The 21,272-nt window shown below is 47.2% G+C and overlaps 1 protein-coding gene across 2 annotated transcripts in view; it reads left to right on the plus strand.

Moving 5' to 3' along the window:
• Positions 1–1,228: 1,228 nt before the first annotated feature.
• The window catches only part of KYNU (kynureninase), a 190,820-nt gene continuing 170,776 nt past the window's right edge, over positions 1,229–21,272 (plus strand). For both annotated transcript variants that reach the window (XM_089679043.1, XM_089679044.1), the window contains exons 1-2: positions 1,229–1,440; positions 8,655–8,775. In XM_089679043.1, coding sequence (XP_089535169.1) covers positions 1,272–1,440; positions 8,655–8,775 — 290 coding nt within the window. In that variant the 5' untranslated portion in view covers positions 1,229–1,271. The remainder of the gene's footprint in view (positions 1,441–8,654; positions 8,776–21,272) is intronic.

A 21,272-nucleotide genomic window follows, 5' to 3' on the forward strand; every position in this document is an offset into this window, starting at 1 on the left:
CCTATAGCAGTAAAACTGCTATAGGGCAGATGTTAAGCAGTTTAAAATGCTATCACTGAGCTCTTATCTTTTTGGGCTTACAGCACCGTGCCTCTGCAGTACTGAAGTACATTATAAAGTATTTTTTATAAATACAGTCCCCAAATTATAAACTTTCGAGTTACGAATGACTCGTACTTTACAATGGAGGGAGAAACAAGAAGTGAAAGGAAATATATTCCTAGGAAGGTAAATTAACTGTTGTAAGAGTTATCATTACCATGGGAAAAAAGTGTCTCTACTGAAGGTTTATCACCAATTCTTGTTTCCACGAAAACCCAAAATTTTCAAAATCCAATTGCCACAGGGACAGAAAGTGAGATGAAATCTTTTGAACAGGGGCACGGACAAATATTTTTAAACGCCTGAGATGAGAGGAGAGAAAATATCCAGAGAGGGAGCCTCTTTTACACCCTGTGAGCTGCACCCAACCCTTAAGGGGAACTCTGGAATTTCCTGAATCATCATTTAAAGTCCCAGGACCTATCCATCTGGAGAGGGAGTTAATCTTATACATGGCCCATCTCAGATGACCAATTGATGACATCAGATTATAATACTCAAACGCGCATTATATTGCGCATTCTGGTGAGTGCGCATTTCTTCCATATCTGATTGCACAAGCACTGAATTTTGGATAAACGCAGGATTATATGAGCACCACAGTCACCTTATGAACTTTTTATATCTTTTTACTGCATTTTAATATTTTTAGCGCTGCACACTCTTGTTTATATTGCTTATTTTGAGGTTTTATTTGGTTACCTTGGTGCATAGTGGCTGATATTTTATGCGCGCTCACATACACCTATTGTACATTATAGATTATTATGTTAACCATTCCATAGGCTATCCAAAAAACCTAGAAAAAATTTACCTGTTCCAACTTGCATACAAATTCAACTTTAGGACGAACCTACAGATCCTATCATGTTCGTAACCCAGGGACTGCCTGTAAAATCTACTATCCTGCTACCCATTCTACTGTGCAAAACACCAGTATTTATTTTCCAATAGCCACTTGACCATGAAAATTGTAAATGCTGTCTACAAAGAAGTATGCCTTTTTTTCCCCATACAGAATAGACGTTGACATTCAAGCACAGGCATTATTACTCCCTTCTGTCAGAAAGTGGATTTTTAAATATATTTTGATACATATTCTTGTGGACATTGTCTTCATTTCAGGTCTGATTAGTGTTACTCAGTACAACTAATCTCTCTCCATCACCATGGATTCATCTCCTCATACGTCTCCCATAACCACACTGGAAAAGCTAGCATCTGAACTTGGCTGCAGCATTGTCGATGAGAAAGTGGCTATTCACTTGGACAATGAAGATGAATTAAAGCATCTGAAACAATGTTTTCACATTCCAGCGAAAAAGGATTTGCCAGCAAGTAAGACAGATTTTCTTATTTTTTTGAACATTTGGCTTTGATCCTGCATCGTTTTATCATAACATGAAATGTAATCAAATGGAAGAACTTTGCTCAAACGACTGAAACTGTGACTAGTGTATAGAAACTCAATGTAAGGGAAACTTCTGTGTGATACAAAGCTACCTATCAGATGACAACACTAATTTTCTCCCTCTTATGGTCATCAACATGATAGACAGGCAAGTCAGCACCTCTGTTTAGCAGCTGTATATATGTACAGGCAGTCCCCGAGTTACAAACATCTGACTTATATACAGCTCATACTTAAAGTGGTTCTAAAGGCTCAAGTTTTTTTACCTTCATGCATTCTATGCATGAAGGTAAAAAAAACCTTCTCTGTGCAGTATCCCCCCAATACTCACCTTAACCCCCTCTCAATCCAGCAATGTGCACTGGAGTCTCGGCAATCCCTGGACTCCCTCTCCTCATTGGCTGTGACAGAAGCAAGAGCCATTGGCTCCCATTGCTGTCAATCACAACCAGTGAGCCAATGAGAAGAGAGAGCTGAGCCATGTCTGCTTGTGAATGGACACACGGAGCAGCGGGTGCCTCCATAGCAAGCTGCTTGCTGTGGGGGGCACTTGCAAGGAGGGAGGAGCCACCTGCAGGGGACCTGAGAAGAGGAGGATTGGGGCTTCTCTGTGCAAAACCACTGCACACAGCAGGTGAGTATAGACATGTTTGTTAATTTTTCGTTAAAAAAAATAAGCCTTTAGAATCACTTTAAGAACAGAGGCAGAGTGAAGTCACACTGGTCCCGGAAGCCACTAGAAAGCCATCTTGCTGTTCACTGCATGCTGCTACCTACTATCTGATGGACCTGTCAGCAATCCCACATCACTGCAAGGCCAGTTAACCCTTCCCTATGCTATCCAAAACGTAAAAATCATTTTCTGGCTGAAGTTAGACTTAAAAAAATGCACCTGTTTCAGCTTACATATAAATTCAGCTGAAGAACAAACCTACAGAACCTATCTTGTTCGTAACCTGGGCACTGCCTGTAGAGTGTAACCATAAAGTAAACATGTTCATGTGCTGTTGTGTCGGACATTACACAGGAGGTGCTCATCCATTTTTAAACTTTTTGACAGACCAGGAAATTAAAGCCACACGCAAGTCAAACTGAAAATGAAGTCTATGGGGGCATTCAGGGAACATACCTGTCAACTTGGTGTTTTAGATTTTCATTCAGACATTCTTGTAGTGCACCAAACCATTCCAATACCTTTTATCAGTAATCTGGTGTTCAGGGAACCCATTTTATGATCTGTTGGTAATGCAGGAGATATATTCCCAAACACACCCAAACTAAGCCCCCAGGCACGCCCACTGCAGACTCCCAGGCACGCCCACTGCAGACTCCCAGGCACGCCCACTGCAGACTCCCAGGCACGCCCACTGCAGACTCCCAGGCACGCCCACTGCAGACTCCCAGGCACGCCCACTGCAGACTCCCAGGCACGCCCACTGCAGACTCCCAGGCACGCCCACTGCAGACTCCCAGGCACGCCCACTGCAGACTCCCAGGCACGCCCACTGCAGGTTCCCCTACACACCCACTGCAGGTTCCCCTACACACCCACTGCAGACTTCCAGACATCCCTACTACAGGTTCCCATACACACACCCTCTGCAGACTTCTAGGAACACCCATTGCAGATTTACAGGCACACCCACTGCAGACTTCCAGACATACCTACTACAGGTTCCCCTACACACCCACTGCAGACTTCCAGACATACCTACTACAGGTTCCCCTACACACCCACTGCAGACTTCCAGACATACCTACTACAGGTTCCCCTACACACCCACTGCAGACTTCCAGACATACCTACTACAGGTTCCCCTACACACCCACTGCAGACTTCCAGACATACCTACTACAGGTTCCCCTACACACCCACTGCAGACTTCCAGACATACCTACTACAGGTTCCCCTACACACCCACTGCAGACTTCCAGACATACCTACTACAGGTTCCCCTACACACCCACTGCAGACTTCCAGACATACCCACTACAGACTTCCAGACATACCTACTACAGGTTCCCCTACACACCCACTGCAGACTTCCAGACATACCCACTACAGACTTCCAGACATACCTACTACAGGTTCCCCTACACACCCACTGCAGACTTCCAGACATACCTACTACAGGTTCCCCTACACACCCACTGCAGACTTCCAGACATACCTACTACAGGTTCCCCTACACACCCACTGCAGACATCCAGACATACCTACTACAGGTTCCCCTACACACCCACTGCAGACTTCCAGACATACCTACTACAGGTTCCCATACACACCCTCTGCAGACTTACAGGCACACCCACTTCAGACTTCTAGGAACACCCATTGCAGATTTACAGGCACACCCACTACAGACTTCTAGGAACACCCATTGAAGATTTACAGGCACACCCACTACAGACTTCTAGGAACACCCATTGAAGATTTACAGGCACACCCACTACAGACTTCTAGGAACACCCATTGCAGATTTACAGGCACACCCACTACAGACTTCCAGACATACCTACTACAGGTTCCCCTACACACCCACTGCAGACTTCCAGACATACCTACTACAGGTTCCCATACACACCCTCTGCAGACTTACAGGCACACCCACTTCAGACTTCTAGGAACACCCATTGAAGATTTACAGGCACACCCACTACAGACTTCCAGACATACCTACTACAGGTTCCCCTACACACCCACTGCAGACTTCCAGACATACCTACCACAGGTTCCCCTACACACCCACTGCAGACTTCCAGACATACCTACTACAGGTTCCCCTACATACCCACTGCAGACATCCAGACATACCTACTACAGGTTCCCCTACACACCCACTGCAGACTTCCAGACATACCTACTACAGGTTCCCATACACACCCTCTGCAGACTTACAGGCACACCCACTTCAGACTTCTAGGAACACCCATTGCAGATTTACAGGCACACCCACTACAGACTTCTAGGAACACCCATTGCAGATTTACAGGCACACCCACTACAGACTTCTAGGAACACCCATTGAAGATTTACAGGCACACCCACTACAGACTTCTAGGAACACCCATTGAAGATTTACAGGCACACCCACTACAGACTTCCAGACATACCTACTACAGGTTCCCCTACACACCCACTGCAGGCTTCCAGGCATATAATAAAGTTTTGACCTGTAATGTTGCTATATATCAAATAATTGTTAGAAATATTGTTTCAAAAACTGGGCTATTTCTTAAGCTTCAACTATGCACCTCATTAACTGTATGCATCATAATGGTTTATTTAAAATATAATGCTCCAATATCATACGTAAGTGACAATTTCCATTTTGCCGCATTTACCAAACTGAATTTATCAGGCAACCCGTTTTCAGGTCCCTAAACATAGTCAATGGTGTCCTCTAAACACTCTCATTGAAGGCCAACAAACATACCCATTGCAGACTCCCAAACGTACCCACTGCTGGCCCCCAAATACACTGATGTACACCCACTGATGGTTTCAAAAATCAACCATTGCCGAATTCTGAATGTTTTTACTGCAGGCTTCCAGACATACCTACTGCTGGCCTCCCACTTTTGGCCACAAATACACCCAATGCAGGATCCCAAATGCTTCCACTGCAGACCTTCAGGCATACTTACTGCTGCTCCCTAAACACACCCACTGCTGGTCCCCAAACACATTCACTGCTGGCCCACGAAGGCACCCAATGCAGGATCCCAAATTCTTCCACTGCAGGCTTCCAAACACACCTCCTACTGAACTCAAACGCACCCAATGCAGGATCCCAATGCTTCCACAGCTGGCTTCAAAATGCTTCCAATGCGGCTCCCAAACACACCCACTGTTAGCACATAAACACAGATTGCTGGATCCCAGATGCTTCCACTGCAGGCTTCCAAACACCCCCACTGCTGACCCCTAAACACATTCACTGCTGGCCCACAAAGGTACCCAATGCAGGATTCCAAATTCTTCCACTGCAGGCTTCCAAACACACCTCCTACTGACCTCAAGCGCACCCAATGCAGGATCCCAATGCTTCCACTGCTGGCTCCAAAATGCTTCTAATGCAGGCTCCCAAACACACCCACTGTTAGTACATGAACACACACTACTGGATCTCAAATGCTTCTACTGCAGGCTTCCAGACACTCCCACTGCTTGCCCCCCCAAACACACCCACTGCTTTCTCCTAAGCACAATCACTACTGGCCCCCAAATGCACCCACTGCTTCCCCCTAAGCACAATCATTACTGGCCCCCAAATGCACCCACTGCTTCCCCCTAAGCACAATCACTGCTGGTCCCCAAACCTAACCACTGCAGGATCCCAAATGCTTCCACTGCAGGCTTCCAGATGCTCTCACTGCTTGTCCCCAAACACACCCACTGCTTGCCCCCCAAACACACCCACTGCTTCCCCCTAAGCACAATTTATTTTATTTATTTATCGAGTTTATATAGCGCCAAAGGGTTTGCTCAGCGCTGTACAATAGAGGGGGGGACAATACATGAAACAGAACAGTAACATCAAACAGTACACAAGGGGTAAGAGGGCCCTACTCTTTCGAGCTTACAATCTAGGAGGGAGGGGGTAGAGTCACAGGAGGAAACGGCTGTGGGGGATGGAGTGGTAGGAGGAGGGAAGGGCAGCGGCTGTTAGGTGAGGGTGGGGTAGGCTTCCCTGAAGAGGTGGGTTTTCAGGGAGCGCCTGAAGGTGAGGAGGGAAGGTGACAGTCTGATGGATTGGGGTAGTGAGTTCCAGAGGATGGGGGAGGACCTGGATCACTACTAGTACAATCACTACTGGCCCCCAAGCACACCCACTGCTGGCCCCCAAGCACACCCACTGCTGGCCCCCAAGCACACCCACTGCTGGCCCCCAAGCACACCCACTGCTGGCCCCCAAACACACCCACTGCTGTCTCATCGTGTCAGTACTAAGAAGCTTTTTACTGCCACCATTGAAATTCAAGCTCACTTATAAATGTGATTGTTGATCAGGCACACCAATTACATGGTAGATCTTTAGCCCCCGAACAAGGTTGGCTGTTGGTGTCTGCTGCTCTTGTCTAATGAAGACATGGCCTATTGAACAGATCTGGCTATGAACATCTCCCATCTACAAATACATGTACTTTTGCATACTAGAAAATCAGATGGTTAGTAAGAGACTGTAACATGTGGCTAGTTCCCGTACAGCAGGGAATCACTTATAAGCCCTAATGCAGGCTCTCATTGATTGGCTTGTGCTTGTTTATAATTTATGGGATAATGTACTCCCTGCTGTACCTCAAGGAACATTAGGATTAACCTCAGAGTTCAGAGACCAGAAACATGTACAAAGGTCACGGAACTCCAGAGGTGAATCTACAAGTTCTAAATAATTTATTGCAGGGGGAAAAACGTATTCACAGCCTGACAGGCATTGATGGACTTGGATAGCGATGAAGCACAATGACTACAATTAGCAGCCATAGATTGTTTCACCACTTAAAGCTGAGCTCCAAACAACTTCAAACTACAAAATAGTTGACATTTTTATGATCTGGAAATTTGTATATCTGTCCATCCATTCCTGAGATTTACTCCTCTCTGCCATTCAGCATAACCGGGCCAAGTTAGATCCCCGAACCAAACAGAAACACTCTACAGCCGTCAGGTAAGGGAGAAGTGATAGACATGTAAACTTGGCATATTCCTAAGCTCTGGTGGTTGTCCAGGTAGTGGTCAATAAGCCTTGCTACCCTCCTCAGACAGGGGAAATCCAAAGCATTACACAAAAGCCAGCCTAGTGCGTTATCCAAATTACTATTTATATTAAGTAGAATAAATTTTACTCATAAACACGCATGTGTAAAAAGCACATCACACAAACTAGGAGAGGCTCCATTCAGAACAGCTATCACATGCCCCAGGTCGGCTCCGATGTTGGCAACAGGCAATTCACAGGCACCAATGCATTTCCTCAAAGCGCAGGGCACAACCTTGAAACGCGTTGGTGTCCGTGATTTACCTGTTACCAACATCGGAACTGACCTGGGGCATGAGATAGCTGTTCTGTTTGGAGCTTCTCCTGGTTTATGTGATGTGTGTTTTGCGCACATTTGTGGGTGTAATTTATTCTACTTCCTATAAAAATAAACAGTGTTTTGGATAATGCAGTAGGCTGATGCGCCCTTTCTTTTGTATATGCAAGTTAGATCCCCTCCCTAACCCCAGCCTGTAATTGAACTCTGAAGGAGAAGCAGCAGCAGCTCACCCCTCACTTTATTCTCTCCTCTCTCAGTCTGAGTGCTGCTGTACATGGGATTGCAAGAAGATGATGCTAAGTCAGATTTAGGTAATTACTGTAACTGCATTTAAAATACCTTTTAGGTCCGGTTCACAGCATAGAAAGTCCAGATTCATTTCTGCATGCATGTTTTTGATGCGTTCTGGTTCATTTTTTCCCCTCTGTTTTTCTTCAATTGACATAGGGACATGTGCGTTCCAGTGCATTTTTGGTGCATTCTGGTTAGTTTTTTATATGTTTTACCGCGTTCCAGTACAGTTCTGTGCACAAAAAATGCAGTCTGTTCCACTTTTTTTTCTGCAACCAGAACGCACTGGAACTGCAAGCACTGATGTGAACTATGACATTGACAACCATATAACCTACTTTCTGTACATTTTTGGATACAGAAAAAACATACTAAAAAGCATGTAGTGTGAACTGGCCCCTAGGGCTGGTTCACACCATAGAAACGCAGACCAGATGCATTTCTGCATGTGCGTTCGGTTCATTTTTCTCCTCTCTTTTTCTTCAATTTAAATAGGGACATGTGCATTCCAGTACATTTTTTGATGCGTTTTTCTGCGTTCCAGTGCAGGAAAAAATGCAGCATGTTTTTCTGAAACTGGAATACACTGGAACTGACCGCAACAGTATTAACAATGCCATTGGAAGCCATGTAACCTACAATCAATGCATTTGATGCAGGAAAAAATGCACTGGACTGCGTGTAGTGTGAATTGGCCCTTAAAGCTAAATTTGTACAGAGATTTTTTTGTTTATTTAATAAATGGACACTAATGTATTTGTTCTGTTGCAACATACCGCTTACTTGATTTTGCCTTTATTTCATGTAGCAGAGAAATCTTTGATTAACGAAGAAGACACTTGCATATACTTCTGTGGCAACTCCCTTGGGCTTCAACCAAAGAAAGTTAAAGATTATATTGATGAAGAATTGGACAAATGGGCAAAAATGTAAGTATAGAACAAACACGGGTTTACATGCATTGGGTTGTCTTGCAGTGATGCCATGACAGAATTTTGTATATTGCCTGCGCTGAGTACTTCCGTTAGACTATCGCTTCCCCGTCCGAACACCGACAATAGACACCACAGCCGGCCATACAAGACTAGACGACACCAGTCTTGAAGTAAACCAGGAGGTAGACTTCTTTATTTGAACACAAATACAAGATATATACACTCATGGGGCAATCCCCCCTCCTTGCATAATGACACAGGGCGGGGCAATCTACATTTAGTAACAAGAGACACACAGGTATTCAAACTTCACACCAGCAGACAGTCCCATCAAGAGGGAGGGCTGCTGGAGCCCCCCCCCCCCCACTAAGCTAATACACATAAACACATACATCCCATAATAGTTTGCTCCCAAACCAGACACACAATAGAACAATGGGATGCAACACATAACACCAAACAATCCACAACCCCCACCTATCTCCTAGACATGTCTACACAATATTAGGACAGATCACCCTGTACCCCTAACAGGCACAGGGTGACTTACACATAATAGCGATATGGGAAGCTGAGACAGGGGTCTCCCCACCTCTCCAGAGTGAGCTGTGTTCCATGGGCCCCCCACACAAAGTGACTCCCGTCACAACTGCCATCACAGAACTCTCCACAGTATATATATTAGGAATTACTGTATGCCTTGTGTATTGTACAGTATGTAGAGATCCTGAATTTGGCATAAGTATTGAAGCCAGACACAGCCAGGCCATTAGCATTTTCACAAGGAAGCCAGTAATGGCACCCCCTTAACTTTACTTATAATAGGTGTACGTTTGATATCTTGCAGTTTTTAAAGACTCCATTTGTGCACAGGTCCTCTTGATAACAATGCACAGTATTTTCTCTTGTCCATATGTTACTTCAATTAGAAATGCATTAAACTTCATAGAGGTGTAAGTCATCAAGAAAATTAGCAACATAATTGTGTGCAGATTTATTGGAACTCAGACTGTCTCTCAGTATTTTAGGTATGTGTAAACCCTCTGCTTGCACATAGTGCCCCCCTAGAGAGGGTTGATAAGCTAGGTCCATGCCAGGGAGCCTACTGTAGAACATGAGCATGAGGGTTCTGGGCTATCCCCTTCATGCGACTAGGGTACTCCTTGCCACTAAGCAACCTTCAGGGACTGAAAGGCCACAAAGTCCAGGAACACCCCTAATCTCACATTCTAAGAGTGATGCATCTGGCTCATCAGTATACTGTATGCACCAAGACTTAATGTGTTCAAAGCTTTTAAAGGACAGTTATTCTCTAATTATATTCCAGGGCAGCAGGTGCAAACCGTGCTCCTGAATTTATTGCCCCCTAGTTTCAGTTGATAAGTCATGTCTTGCGCTGGGGTTCACTGTAGAACAGGAGTACAAGGTGTAGGCAGGTGCAGTCTGTTTTCTCCACTGTAGGTGGCACTCAACCAGAGTGGTACTGCAGCTGGAGGGAAAGTCAAGAGAAACTTAGTTTCTCTGTGGTTCCCTTGGTCCCCTACCTAGAGCAACATTCCAGTTGGCTAAACTGCATCCAGTTGACCCTGGTGACCATCTTGGATCATGTACAGTCTTTTTAAGTCCCTGCTGTCACGATCGCAGCGTCGGACCCCAGACCTTCTCACCAAACTCATGACCGAAGGACTAGCCAATCTAAAACCGCAATGTGACGTGCGTAACAATGCCACACCCAGCTGCACCCTGCACAATGATTTTCCAGCTAATACAGATCGATGTACTGGCAGCCTAAGCGATCGTTACTGGGTCAGGTTAATTACGCAATCAACCCTTCACACTGCCACCACCTCCTTTTTGTACAGAGAGGAAACTCAGCGTTATCAGCTATAACACTATAATGATGGAGATAACTGTCTGTATAAAACGGTCCGCAGGCCGGTTATACAGAGGTTTAAACAACCACAGTAGCGTCTCTTTAGAGGCAGGAATTTGTGAGTTGCAATACAGAGCTATAGAAACAGTCCAACACTTTCAGAAAGAAAAATTTATTACTAAAAGGTCAAACAGGAGCAATAAAAATATTTACAGAACAAAGATGTAACTAAGATATATATATATAATCTACAAAGAACCATAGCACAGCAAAGAGATATCAGAGAGAGGTGAAAGGGTTAAAGAACTTGCCAAAGCCCTGGGTTAGCAGATCCAAGTTTCAGAGCAGAAGGGTGCTTTGATCTCCCTATGTTATGATGGAAAAATGGGAGAATGCTTCAACTTCTCTTCTTAGGCCTGACAGCCTGTTTTAAAGTCCCCAGCAGGGTGGTGGCTCTGCAGTCAAAGGCCAATCTCCACTTAGGGCATGGAGATAGGGGTGGATGCCTCAACTAGAGCAAAAATATCTTCCATAACTCATATTTGCCTATAACTTTCTACCTGAACAAGTGACAGTCCACCCGCGGGTAGATTATTATGCAGACAAGGCCGAGGATTGATTAGATATGAATTATGAAATTATATACTGTACAGTTCACAAGATCTATGTTTTAGCTTCCCTGTGTGTCCGAGACAAGGCGAGTGACCCACCAAAATGTTCGGCTCCTCTTAGCCCATCTGGTGAGATGCTTGGTTTTTATGCAAGTCTCTCATATTCCAAGATATGAGACATAGGGGAAAAATGGATTTGAGAAGTGTTTATCTGATTCTATCACCTACGCTGCATTAGGTTCATTCGGTCAGAATCTCTTTCAACTCCTGAGAAAGCTTGTCTTATCTCTTCCGAGGTGGGAAATGGCACAGGTTCTTGGACAGTTAGGCACCTCGTGGCTCCCTGTTGGGATCTGGCCTGTGACACTTTTAACACACACATCTGTCACTGTGCCTCTCAGAGTGAGGGGGGGGGAGAATGAGGGAATAACATGGCACTCTTAACAAAATGGCAGACTGCGTCAGTCTCTGGTGCGCACGTTTGCGACACCTGCCCCCAGGTTTTGTTGCACACATGCAAAGTGACTAGTGTAATAAGAGCTTACACATCTATTAGGGATGGCACTAGCAGTAGGGAAAGGTTCCCTTGGCAAGCATGTTTTCTGGTTCGGGCTTACTGCTGCTGACTCTCCGTTGCAACGACTGCTAGTTCCTGGTCGGAGGTTCCACCCTGCCGGGCTGTTGTATTGTTCTGCAAGTTCTTCAGTACATCATTTCTTGCTCTTCTGGCCTCAGTGTGATTACTACCGTGCACCACGTTGCACCTAACCCACAAAGGTTTCTGAGCTAGACCTCCTCCATGTAGCTCGATGACTTGTTGCCACTATGTGACCTCCAAGGCCTGTCAAGTTGTGAAAAGCCACAAAGCCCTGGGTCACAAATAACTGCATAATCCCTAAACGGTTTATTTGGCTCCTATATCTAGTGAGATTTAAAGGAAAATGCAAAACCTTTTTTTTTTTTTTACATTGTGGATAGAATAAGGGAGAGTTATAAACCCTGTAAGGTTTATTTTTGCTATCTGTGTCCTATTAGGTTGATTTCCCTTCACTTACTGTCCCATATCCAAAAATCCCTCTAAAGTGAGGGAATCTATGATTGTCAACAAGGTCACCAAAACTAGTGTCTCAGCTGGAGGATTTCCCCTCTATGCCTATCCTGGAGACAACCCAAGAAATTGGGATTCATTCTTTCTCTCCTGCTCACATGCACTCCAGCTCTCTCTCTCTCTCTCTCTCTCTCTCTCTCACACGTTGCAGCACTCTTTCATGCACATTCCAGCTCTCTCTCATGTGCTTCAGCTCTCTCTCACGTGAGTGCTCCAACTCTCTCTCACGCATGCTCCAGCCCACGCGTGCATGCTCCAGACCTCTCTCATACGTGCGTGATCCAGCCCTCTCTCATGCACTCTCCAGTCCTCTCTCTCACGTACAATTTTATATCTGTCCATCTTCGAATTTTGGGTTCTTCTGCCCATCTCATCTTATTAATTATACTATGCTGTATTTAAACCATATAGCTCAGAGTGGATGAGGCTGCCAGCCAGGGCTACAGTTCCATTTAGCCAGTAATTTTTCAAGTGTCTTCATGTCCCTGCTGGTTGTTGGGTTGAAGACCCCAGAAGGAGAAAACGGAGTGAGAAAATCTGAGACACATGTCCTTTCCTTGGGAGCTTTGCTTCTGAACCCAGACCACAATACACGGATTATTAGAGCCCGGGCAGACAGAATGACACTTATTCACCGATTTTCATATCAAGACACAAGTGTTCCTTCTTGATTATATGGGTGTTATGCTGTTGTAGTGGCAGCCAACAGTTCTGGTGAGTTTGAAATTCACTGGGAGACGGTGACTGCATATTTAAAATGGAATTGTTTTTTCTACAAGCAAGAACACTTCTATATGGTGGTGGATGGACATTAATTTAACACCTTTTTGTATAATCTTTCAGCTTGGTTTGCACCATTTATTTATATGGACATTTATCTTTGACAATGTATATTATCAATTATATTTTAATTATTTTATTATTTGTTTAGTGCCGCACTTCACATTTGCATAATCCATATACTGTATACCATAATATAAAACAAATAAAAAATACAGCATGACAAATGGGCAGAGATGACATCGCTGTAAAAACTGTAGCTGCTGACTTTTAAAATACAGACACTTACCTATCCCTTGGTCCAGCGGTGTCCTCACAACTGCCGGTTTTACCTCCCTGGTGCCGGCATCTTTAGTGTGGGCACCCGGCTGTGACAGCTTGTGGCTTCACTGCCGGGTGCCCACTGTGGCAGGCGCAGCACCCTTTGGTGCCTAGTGCGCTGTGGCATTAGAAAAATTATGCAATAGCTGTTTCTTTGTTGGATTAGACTGACTTTACTCTGTAATTCCTCCAATGCCGCTCTATGGATGCAGTAGGTTTAAAGAGCACACCGAATACTTTAGTTAACTTCTTTAATAACTTCAATCTTCTTCATATAACTGCTTACAATGGCTTGTTTCATTTATCATACAGTAGCTTATTTCTTTCATATTACAGTGGTTTGATTTGATAGCTTATCTCGATAGATTCATTAGATTCGATAGGTTCGATTATGATTACTCTACAGTGACTTGATTCTTTAAATTCGATAGGTTCGTAAGTTCGATAAGTTTGTAAATTCGGTGGAACTAAAGTAAACACATACAACATTTTTAGACATAGATCTACCTGCACTGTTAAACAATAGAGGAACACACAAGTGCATTAAATACCTATTTGGCCTTCTCTGCTTCCATAAAGCTTTTCTGATTGGAACTGTCTGTTTCCTCTTCTGTCTGGTGAGCATGTGTCTCTAGAAAATCCTAGCAGGGAGTTTTACACAGGCACAAATGTGAAACTGGCTGGGATTGGTTAAGGCTCTGTACAGTGTGAGGCTGTCTGTGATTGGCTCATCTTTAACTAACTCTTAAAGGCATATTTTCCTTTTCTGCTTCTGCTAACACAATGAATATATAAATGTCATATAACAATCAAAGACATAAGTTACAGCAATGATTTTGCTTTTGGCTTTAACATGTGCCCATATACACTGTACTGAGGTTATTGGCAGGTTTGGTATACACATATATGTGAACCATATTAACAACCTAGGACTGGTCTTAGCTGGCCAGCTACACCCACTGCGCATGTGCGAGAAGCGCTGAGCTTTGTGAATGGACCTGTAGTCTTCTGGGACCTATTATGTGTTCCAAAAGGCTCTGTTATGTGTCCCAAAAGGCTACGGGAGGGAGGAGGGGAGGACAACTTCCGCTTCCGATCGCCTAGGAGATTGCAGTGGGAGCGGGTACCTGTCAAATTCGGGTACCCGCTCCCCCCCTGCTCTCCAAAGGTGCCAGTCTTTAATAGGGAGCAGGGGACAAAGGCTTAAAGCGGAACTTCCCCTTTTGGGTGGAGCTCTGCTTTAAAGTGATAATATACCCTTCATTTTTAAGTACTTTCAGCAGCTCATTTTCACACAGTTATTATGCAGCTTCTTTTCCTTTTAATCCTTGCCTATGTTCCAGTTTCTCTCTCATGCACACTCCAGCTTTCTCTCTCTCTTATGCGCGCTCCAGCTCTTTTTCACGTACACTCCAGCTCTCTCTTGGGTATGCTCCATCTCTCTCTCGGGTGCACTCCAGCTCTCTGAGGCTTGCTCTAGCTCTCTCTCGGGCGTGCTCCAGCTCTCGCGTGTGCTCCAGCTCTCTCTCACGCAGGGGCAGACTGACAACTCATGGGGCCCCCGGGCAATAGGGGATCATGGGGCCCGTGTCCTTGCACACACTCAAACCACACCCAAAAAAGCCTATGAAAGGTACCAGGGACATCTCATGGGGCCCCCTACTGACCCCGGGCCCTCGGGCAGTGCCCGAGTACCCGAATGGTCAGTCCGCCCCTGCTCTCATGCATGCTCCAACTCTTTTTCACTCTTCTCCGTCCTTTTGCGGCAAGAAGAAGTCCTTTTGTCTGCAGCCTGGGAAAATACAGCTCCTCTTGCTTCCTCCTAGCAGTCTCTCTCTGGGAACTGTAGTCCGCCTGTCTTTTGACATTCATAGCAGGGTTCCTCTTCCAAACTATATCTCCCACTGTCAGGGCTCCCGGGTATGACCAGAGGTGTGTGACTGACGCAGGGAAACGCAGACTTCAGATATGTTATAAACAATGTAATTTATTAACACTAACCATACAAACATAAACGCAGTGCAATACTAAAACATAACATAGTGCAAACAAACCAACCAACCACCCACAGATAACAGTACATACAATGCAAGCGTCGTCAGGCAGGCCGGGTCAATATCAGTCGGGCAGGTAGGTACAGGGGGAGCAAGCGGAGAATGGTCGGGGTCACAGACCAGGTTCAGCAGGTAGTGGGCAGCGTGGTACAGAGGGTCAGGCAGAGCAGAATGGTCAGACAAGCCAGGGATCAGAGCAGGGTCAGCAGAGAATCAGACAGGAACAGAGAGCAGGAACAGGATACAGGGCCCAAGAGAAACACAACACCAAGGCTGAGTCTGCAGGTCTGAATGTCCCTTAAATACACCAGTATAATTAGTTCCAGGTGTTTGACTGGCTGCAAGGTTGAGTCTCTGATTGCTGGGAGCACCCGCTGGCCAGCCCTGGTACTGCAGCTCATAAGGCAGCTGAGTCCCACTATTGCTGGCCAGTCCATTCCTGACAGTACCCCCCCCTCAAGGAGCGGCCTCAGGACGCTCCAAACAGTCCTAGCTGGGCAAAATATTCCACCGCCCGGGTCTGGTAACTGGCGGGATATCAAAGACTGGCACACCGGGCAGGACTCCGGGCAGCGGCACACCGGGCAGAGGCACATCGGGCTGGACTCCGGGCAGAGGCACATCGGGCTGGACTCCGGGCAGAGGCACATCGGGCTGGACTCCGGGCAGAGGCACATCGGGCTGGACTCCGGGCAGAGGCACATCGGGCTGGACTCCGGGCAGAGGCACATCGGGCTGGACTCCGGGCAGAGGCACATCGGGCAGAGGCACACCGGGCAGGACTCCGGGCAGAGGCACATCGGGCAGGACTCCGGGCAGAGGCACATCGGGCAGGACTCCGGGCAGAGGCACATCGGATTACCAGGCGAAGCAGCAGGCAGCGGGCCACCAGGCGGAGCAGCAGGCACCGGGCCCCCGGGCGGGGCAGCAGGCACCGGGCCCCCGGGCGGAGCAGCAGGCACCGGGCCCCCGGGCGGAGCAGCAGGCACCGGGCCCCCGGGCGGGGCGACAGGCACCGGGCCCCCGGGCGGGGCGACCGGCACCGGGCCCCGAGGCGGAGCGGCGGGCGCCGGGCCCCCAGGAGGGGCGACGGGCCCCCAGGAGGGGCGACGGGCGTCGGGCCCCCAGGCGGAGCGGCGGGCGCCGGGCCCGCAGGCGGGGCGACGGGCGCCGGGCCCCCAGGCGGGGCGACGGGCATCGGGCCCCCAGGCGGGGCGACGGGCGTCGGGCCCCCAGGCGGGGCGGCGGGCGCCGGACCCCCAGGCGGAGCGACAGGTCTCGGGCCCCCAGGCGGGGCGGCGGGCGCCGGACCCCCAGGCGGAGCGACAGGTCTCGGGCCCCCAGGCGGGGCGGCGGGCGCCGGACCCCCAGGCGGAGCGACAGGTCTCGGACCCCCAGGCGGAGCGACAGGTCTCGGGCCCCCAGGCGGGGCGGCGGGCGCCGGACCCCCAGGCGGAGCGGCGGGCGCCGGACCCCCAGGCGGAGCGACAGGTCTCAGGCCCCCAGGCGAAGCGGCGGGCACCGAGTCACCAGGCACGACAGTGGGCTCAGAGTCAACTGGCATGACCGCTGGCACTGGGTCAGACATTGGATCGTCTGGCTGGACAGCGGGCATCGGGTCACCAGGCATCAGGTCATTTGGCTCGACAGCGGGCACCGCGTCATCTGGCAAGGCAGTGGGCTCCTAGTCAACTGGTATGACCGCGGGCACTGGGTCAGACATTGGATCGTCTGACTGGACAGCGGGCATCGGGTCACCAGGCATCAAGTCATTTGACTCGACAGCGAGCACCGCGTCATCTGGCAAGGCAGTGGGCTCCGAGTCAACAGGCACGACAGTGGGCACCGGGTCATCAGGTACCGGATTGTCTGGCTCGACAGCGGGCATCGGGTCACCAGGTATGACAGCGGGCACTGGGTCACCAGGCATCAGGTCAGTTGGCTTGCCAGCGGGCTCCGCGTCATCTGGCAAGGCAGTGGGCATCGGGTCACCAGGCATTGGATCGTCTGGCTCGACAGCGGGCATTGGGTCACCAGGTATGAGAGCGGGCACTGGGTCACCAGGCATCAGGTCATTTGGCTTGCCAGCGGGCACCGCGTCATCTGGCAAGGCAGTGGGCACCGGGTCACCAGGCATTGGATCGTCTGGCTCGACAGCGGGCATCGGGTCACCAGGTATGACAGCGGGCACTGGGTCACCAGGCATCAGGTCATTTGGCTCGCCAGCGGGCACCGCGTCATCTGGCAAGGCAGTGGGCACCGGGTCACCAGGTACGACAGCGGGCTCTGAGTCAATTGGCACGACAGCGGGCACCGGATCAGGTACCGGATCATCTGGATCAACAGCGGGCATCGAGTCAACTGGCCTAATAGGATCGTCAGGCTGGATCAGTTCACCATGCTGAGTAGAGGCATCAGGCTGAATGCCGGCGTCCGGCCGAGTAGAGGCTTCAGGCCGCGCAGAGGCATCAGGCCGCGTAGAGGCTTCAGGCTGAACCACGGAAGGCAGGTTCACCGGTTTGGATACTGGCAGGATGGTATCGGTTGGAAAGAATTTTCGCTTTTTTCTGGTTTTAACTACTGGAGCACTGCAAGTAAACGCAGGTCTGCAAATGAATGGAGCAGCTGGAGACAGAAGAGCTGGAGGATGGAACAGGAGAGGGAGCGGTTGCTACAGAGGGCTTTTTTACAGGGTTAAAGGCAGGATAGGTGCAGCGAGTGGGAACGGGGTACTGACATGCGGTAGATAGCAGGGCAGGAGGAGCTGTTGGGAATGCAGGAATAGAGTTTTGAGGAAATAGATTAGAAGCAGGACTGGGTTTTTGTAAGCTGACTGAGGCTGGGTGCAACAAGTCTGTCCATGTCTGCAGTATGGGTTGAACAAAGCTGAGCTTACACAAAGCCTGTCTGACCAAAGACTGCACTGCGTTTATACAATCTTAGTGTCTGTGGTGAACATGTGGAATAACGCTCCAGAAAGTAACCCACATCATCCTCTAATAACCACACCAGGGACTCTACCTGGTCTGCACTAAATGGCGGCAAAAATTCATCCCTGCATTCAGGGGAACCAGATGAAACCAACTCAGCACAAACCTCAATCAATGGCTGCACCTCAGAGAACTCTGTGCCCTGATCTACTAGAACATGAGCAAGCCGTATACATTCTAGCAGTTCATCCCGGGTATACTCCTTCAGAGTTTGATAAGCATACTCCCTGTCATCAAACACTAGCAGATATAAATCCGCAACCTCATCCAGATCCATCCTTCCCATCAACAAGCCAAGATGGCTTCCCTGTGCAGCCACTTCTGGTCAGGATTGGCCTTGGTGTAATGTCAGGGCTCCCGGGTATGACCAGAGGTGTGACTGACGCAGGGAAACGCAGACTTCAGATATGTTATAAACAATGTAATTTATTAACACTAACCATACAAACATAAACGCAGTGCAATACTAAAACATAACACAGTGTAAACAAACCAACCAACCACCCACAGATAACAGTACATACAATGCAAGCGTCGTCAGGCAGGCCGGGTCAATATCAGTCGGGCAGGTAGGTACAGGGGGAGCAAGCGGAGAATGGTCGGGGTCACAGACCAGGTTCAGCAGGTAGCGGGCAGCGTGGTACAGAGGGTCAGGCAGAGGAGAATGGTCAGACAAGCCAGGGATCAGAGCAGGGTCAGCAGAGAATCGGACAGGAACAGAGAGCAGGAACAGTATACAGGGCCCAAGAGAAACACAACACCAAGGCTGAGTCTGCAGGTCTGAATGTCCCTTAAATACACCAGTATAATTAGTTCCAGGTGTTTGACTGGCTGCAAGGTTGAGTCTCTGATTGCTGGGAGCACCCGCTGACCAGCCCTGGTACTGCAGCTCATAAGGCAGCTGAGTCCCACTATTGCTGGCCAGTCCATTCCTGACACCCACAGTCCAGTGTGTCCTCTACTAGAGTCTCTCACATTCTTTATGCTTGTAGTCTCCCCACTCTGGGGCATATAGTATTACTGAATTCAGCATGACAGTCCGGTGAGAACACAGAGCAATTGCAGCACAGTGTCCTAAATGGCTCTTGCCAGGCACCTGGCTGCACTTGTCTCTTTTATATGGATTTTCATTACGGCATTGTACGGACTTTCTTGCAGAACCATGAAAACAATTCACCTTTTTATGGTTGAGTAAAAGCTTTTAATGCTGTGCCCTGAACAAAGACCACTGTCATTCAGTGTGTGAGGATATCAGAAACTGGGTTGCATTTTAGCAACACAGTTGTTATAAAGTAAACAGATACTGTAACACATTTTACTTGCAGCTCTGCGGTCCTTGGCCTGATTCGAACTAATGTTACCAAGTGATTCAAGTTTATATGTTCTTCTTGTGTATATGTGGACTTTCTGAATGCTTCACTATTGTTTGAAAAAAAAAATAGAATCGGCTATATATATATATTGTGTGTGTGTGTGTGTGTGTGTGTGTGTGTGTGTATATGTGTGTGTGTGTATATATATATATTATATAGAAAGCTGGAGTAGAGTGGGCAGCCAGGCTGTATTGTTTAACCACATTCAAGAAAATGAGGACACTGACAAGGCGGTGCTGTCTGGCAAGACTATGCAAATCAGGACACTGACTGCACAGAATGCTTTGGCTGGTGGGTTTTCATCTTTCGATTTAATGCTTAATTTTTGGCATCTGTGTTTTTTAAAACAGTCTCCAATACTTTAGTTTGTTTAGAAATAGTATTTTTTTTAATTAAATATACATTATCCAAGGGGTACTCATCACATGTTCAACACACGTGAATATAATATGGACATGTTGCTGATATCTTCTGTATTTTTCCTATTTATATACTAGACTAACGTCTTCAGCTGCATTCCAAAGGTGACTTCTGGGCTTCTGGTGTTTACACCTTTGTGGTTTTATGTGCTTTAGAATGCACAAAAACATGTCATAAAATATATTGAATCCAATGGTAGTTTGTATCTGTGCACTGCATTAGTAAAAATGAAGCATGTCTGATTTTCTGTGGATTTACATCTGCTGTGCTATTCCCAATAAAATAATAAGGATACTTTAATGTATTATTAAAACTTATTTGAAAATTTAAATATTAATAAATACTAATTTAAAATAGTGAAAATGATTGAAAATGCAGTACAATTCAAACTAGAAAAATAGACCAATAAAGGGATAATAGCAAACACAGGTAGATTTGAATCTGGTCTTATAGAGGAGGGGACTGCCTCCAAGCGAGCTCTTGGCTTACTACTAATAGCCCATAGCTGGGGGGGCAGTTTAAGTTAGGGACCACACTGTACAGAGGTCCCTTGGCATGGCACTATGGCTTCAACATGTATTTAAAAACATATGTAACAGAATCCTCTGCTTTTAACCTGAGTAGTTGAGACAGTTTTTAATATAGCTTTTTTTTTTTTTTTTTTTTTTTTTTTTTGGTTGACCACCTTAAAAGGGTGCCGAGGACCCCTTTTTAGAGAACTGTATATTGCTCTGCCCATGTGTACCATTTTGCTCATTCCAAATTGAACAGCTGCCATGGTTACTTTTCTGTATGTATACTAAATGTATTCTATTATGTTTAAATGTATTGAAATGTATTGAAATTCATTTCATGAGAAGCAACCAAATCAAAAAAATGCAGAGGACTGTGTCCATATGCATAGTAGCTGAATGAATTGCAAGCAGACACATAATAGTAGTAAACCATGCGTGTGGCCCAA

Source organism: Staurois parvus, unplaced genomic scaffold, assembly GCF_062004578.1.
Source record: "Staurois parvus isolate SC_StPar_1 unplaced genomic scaffold, SC_StPar_1.0 ptg000216l, whole genome shotgun sequence".
NCBI classification, from domain to species: domain Eukaryota; kingdom Metazoa; phylum Chordata; class Amphibia; order Anura; family Ranidae; genus Staurois; species Staurois parvus.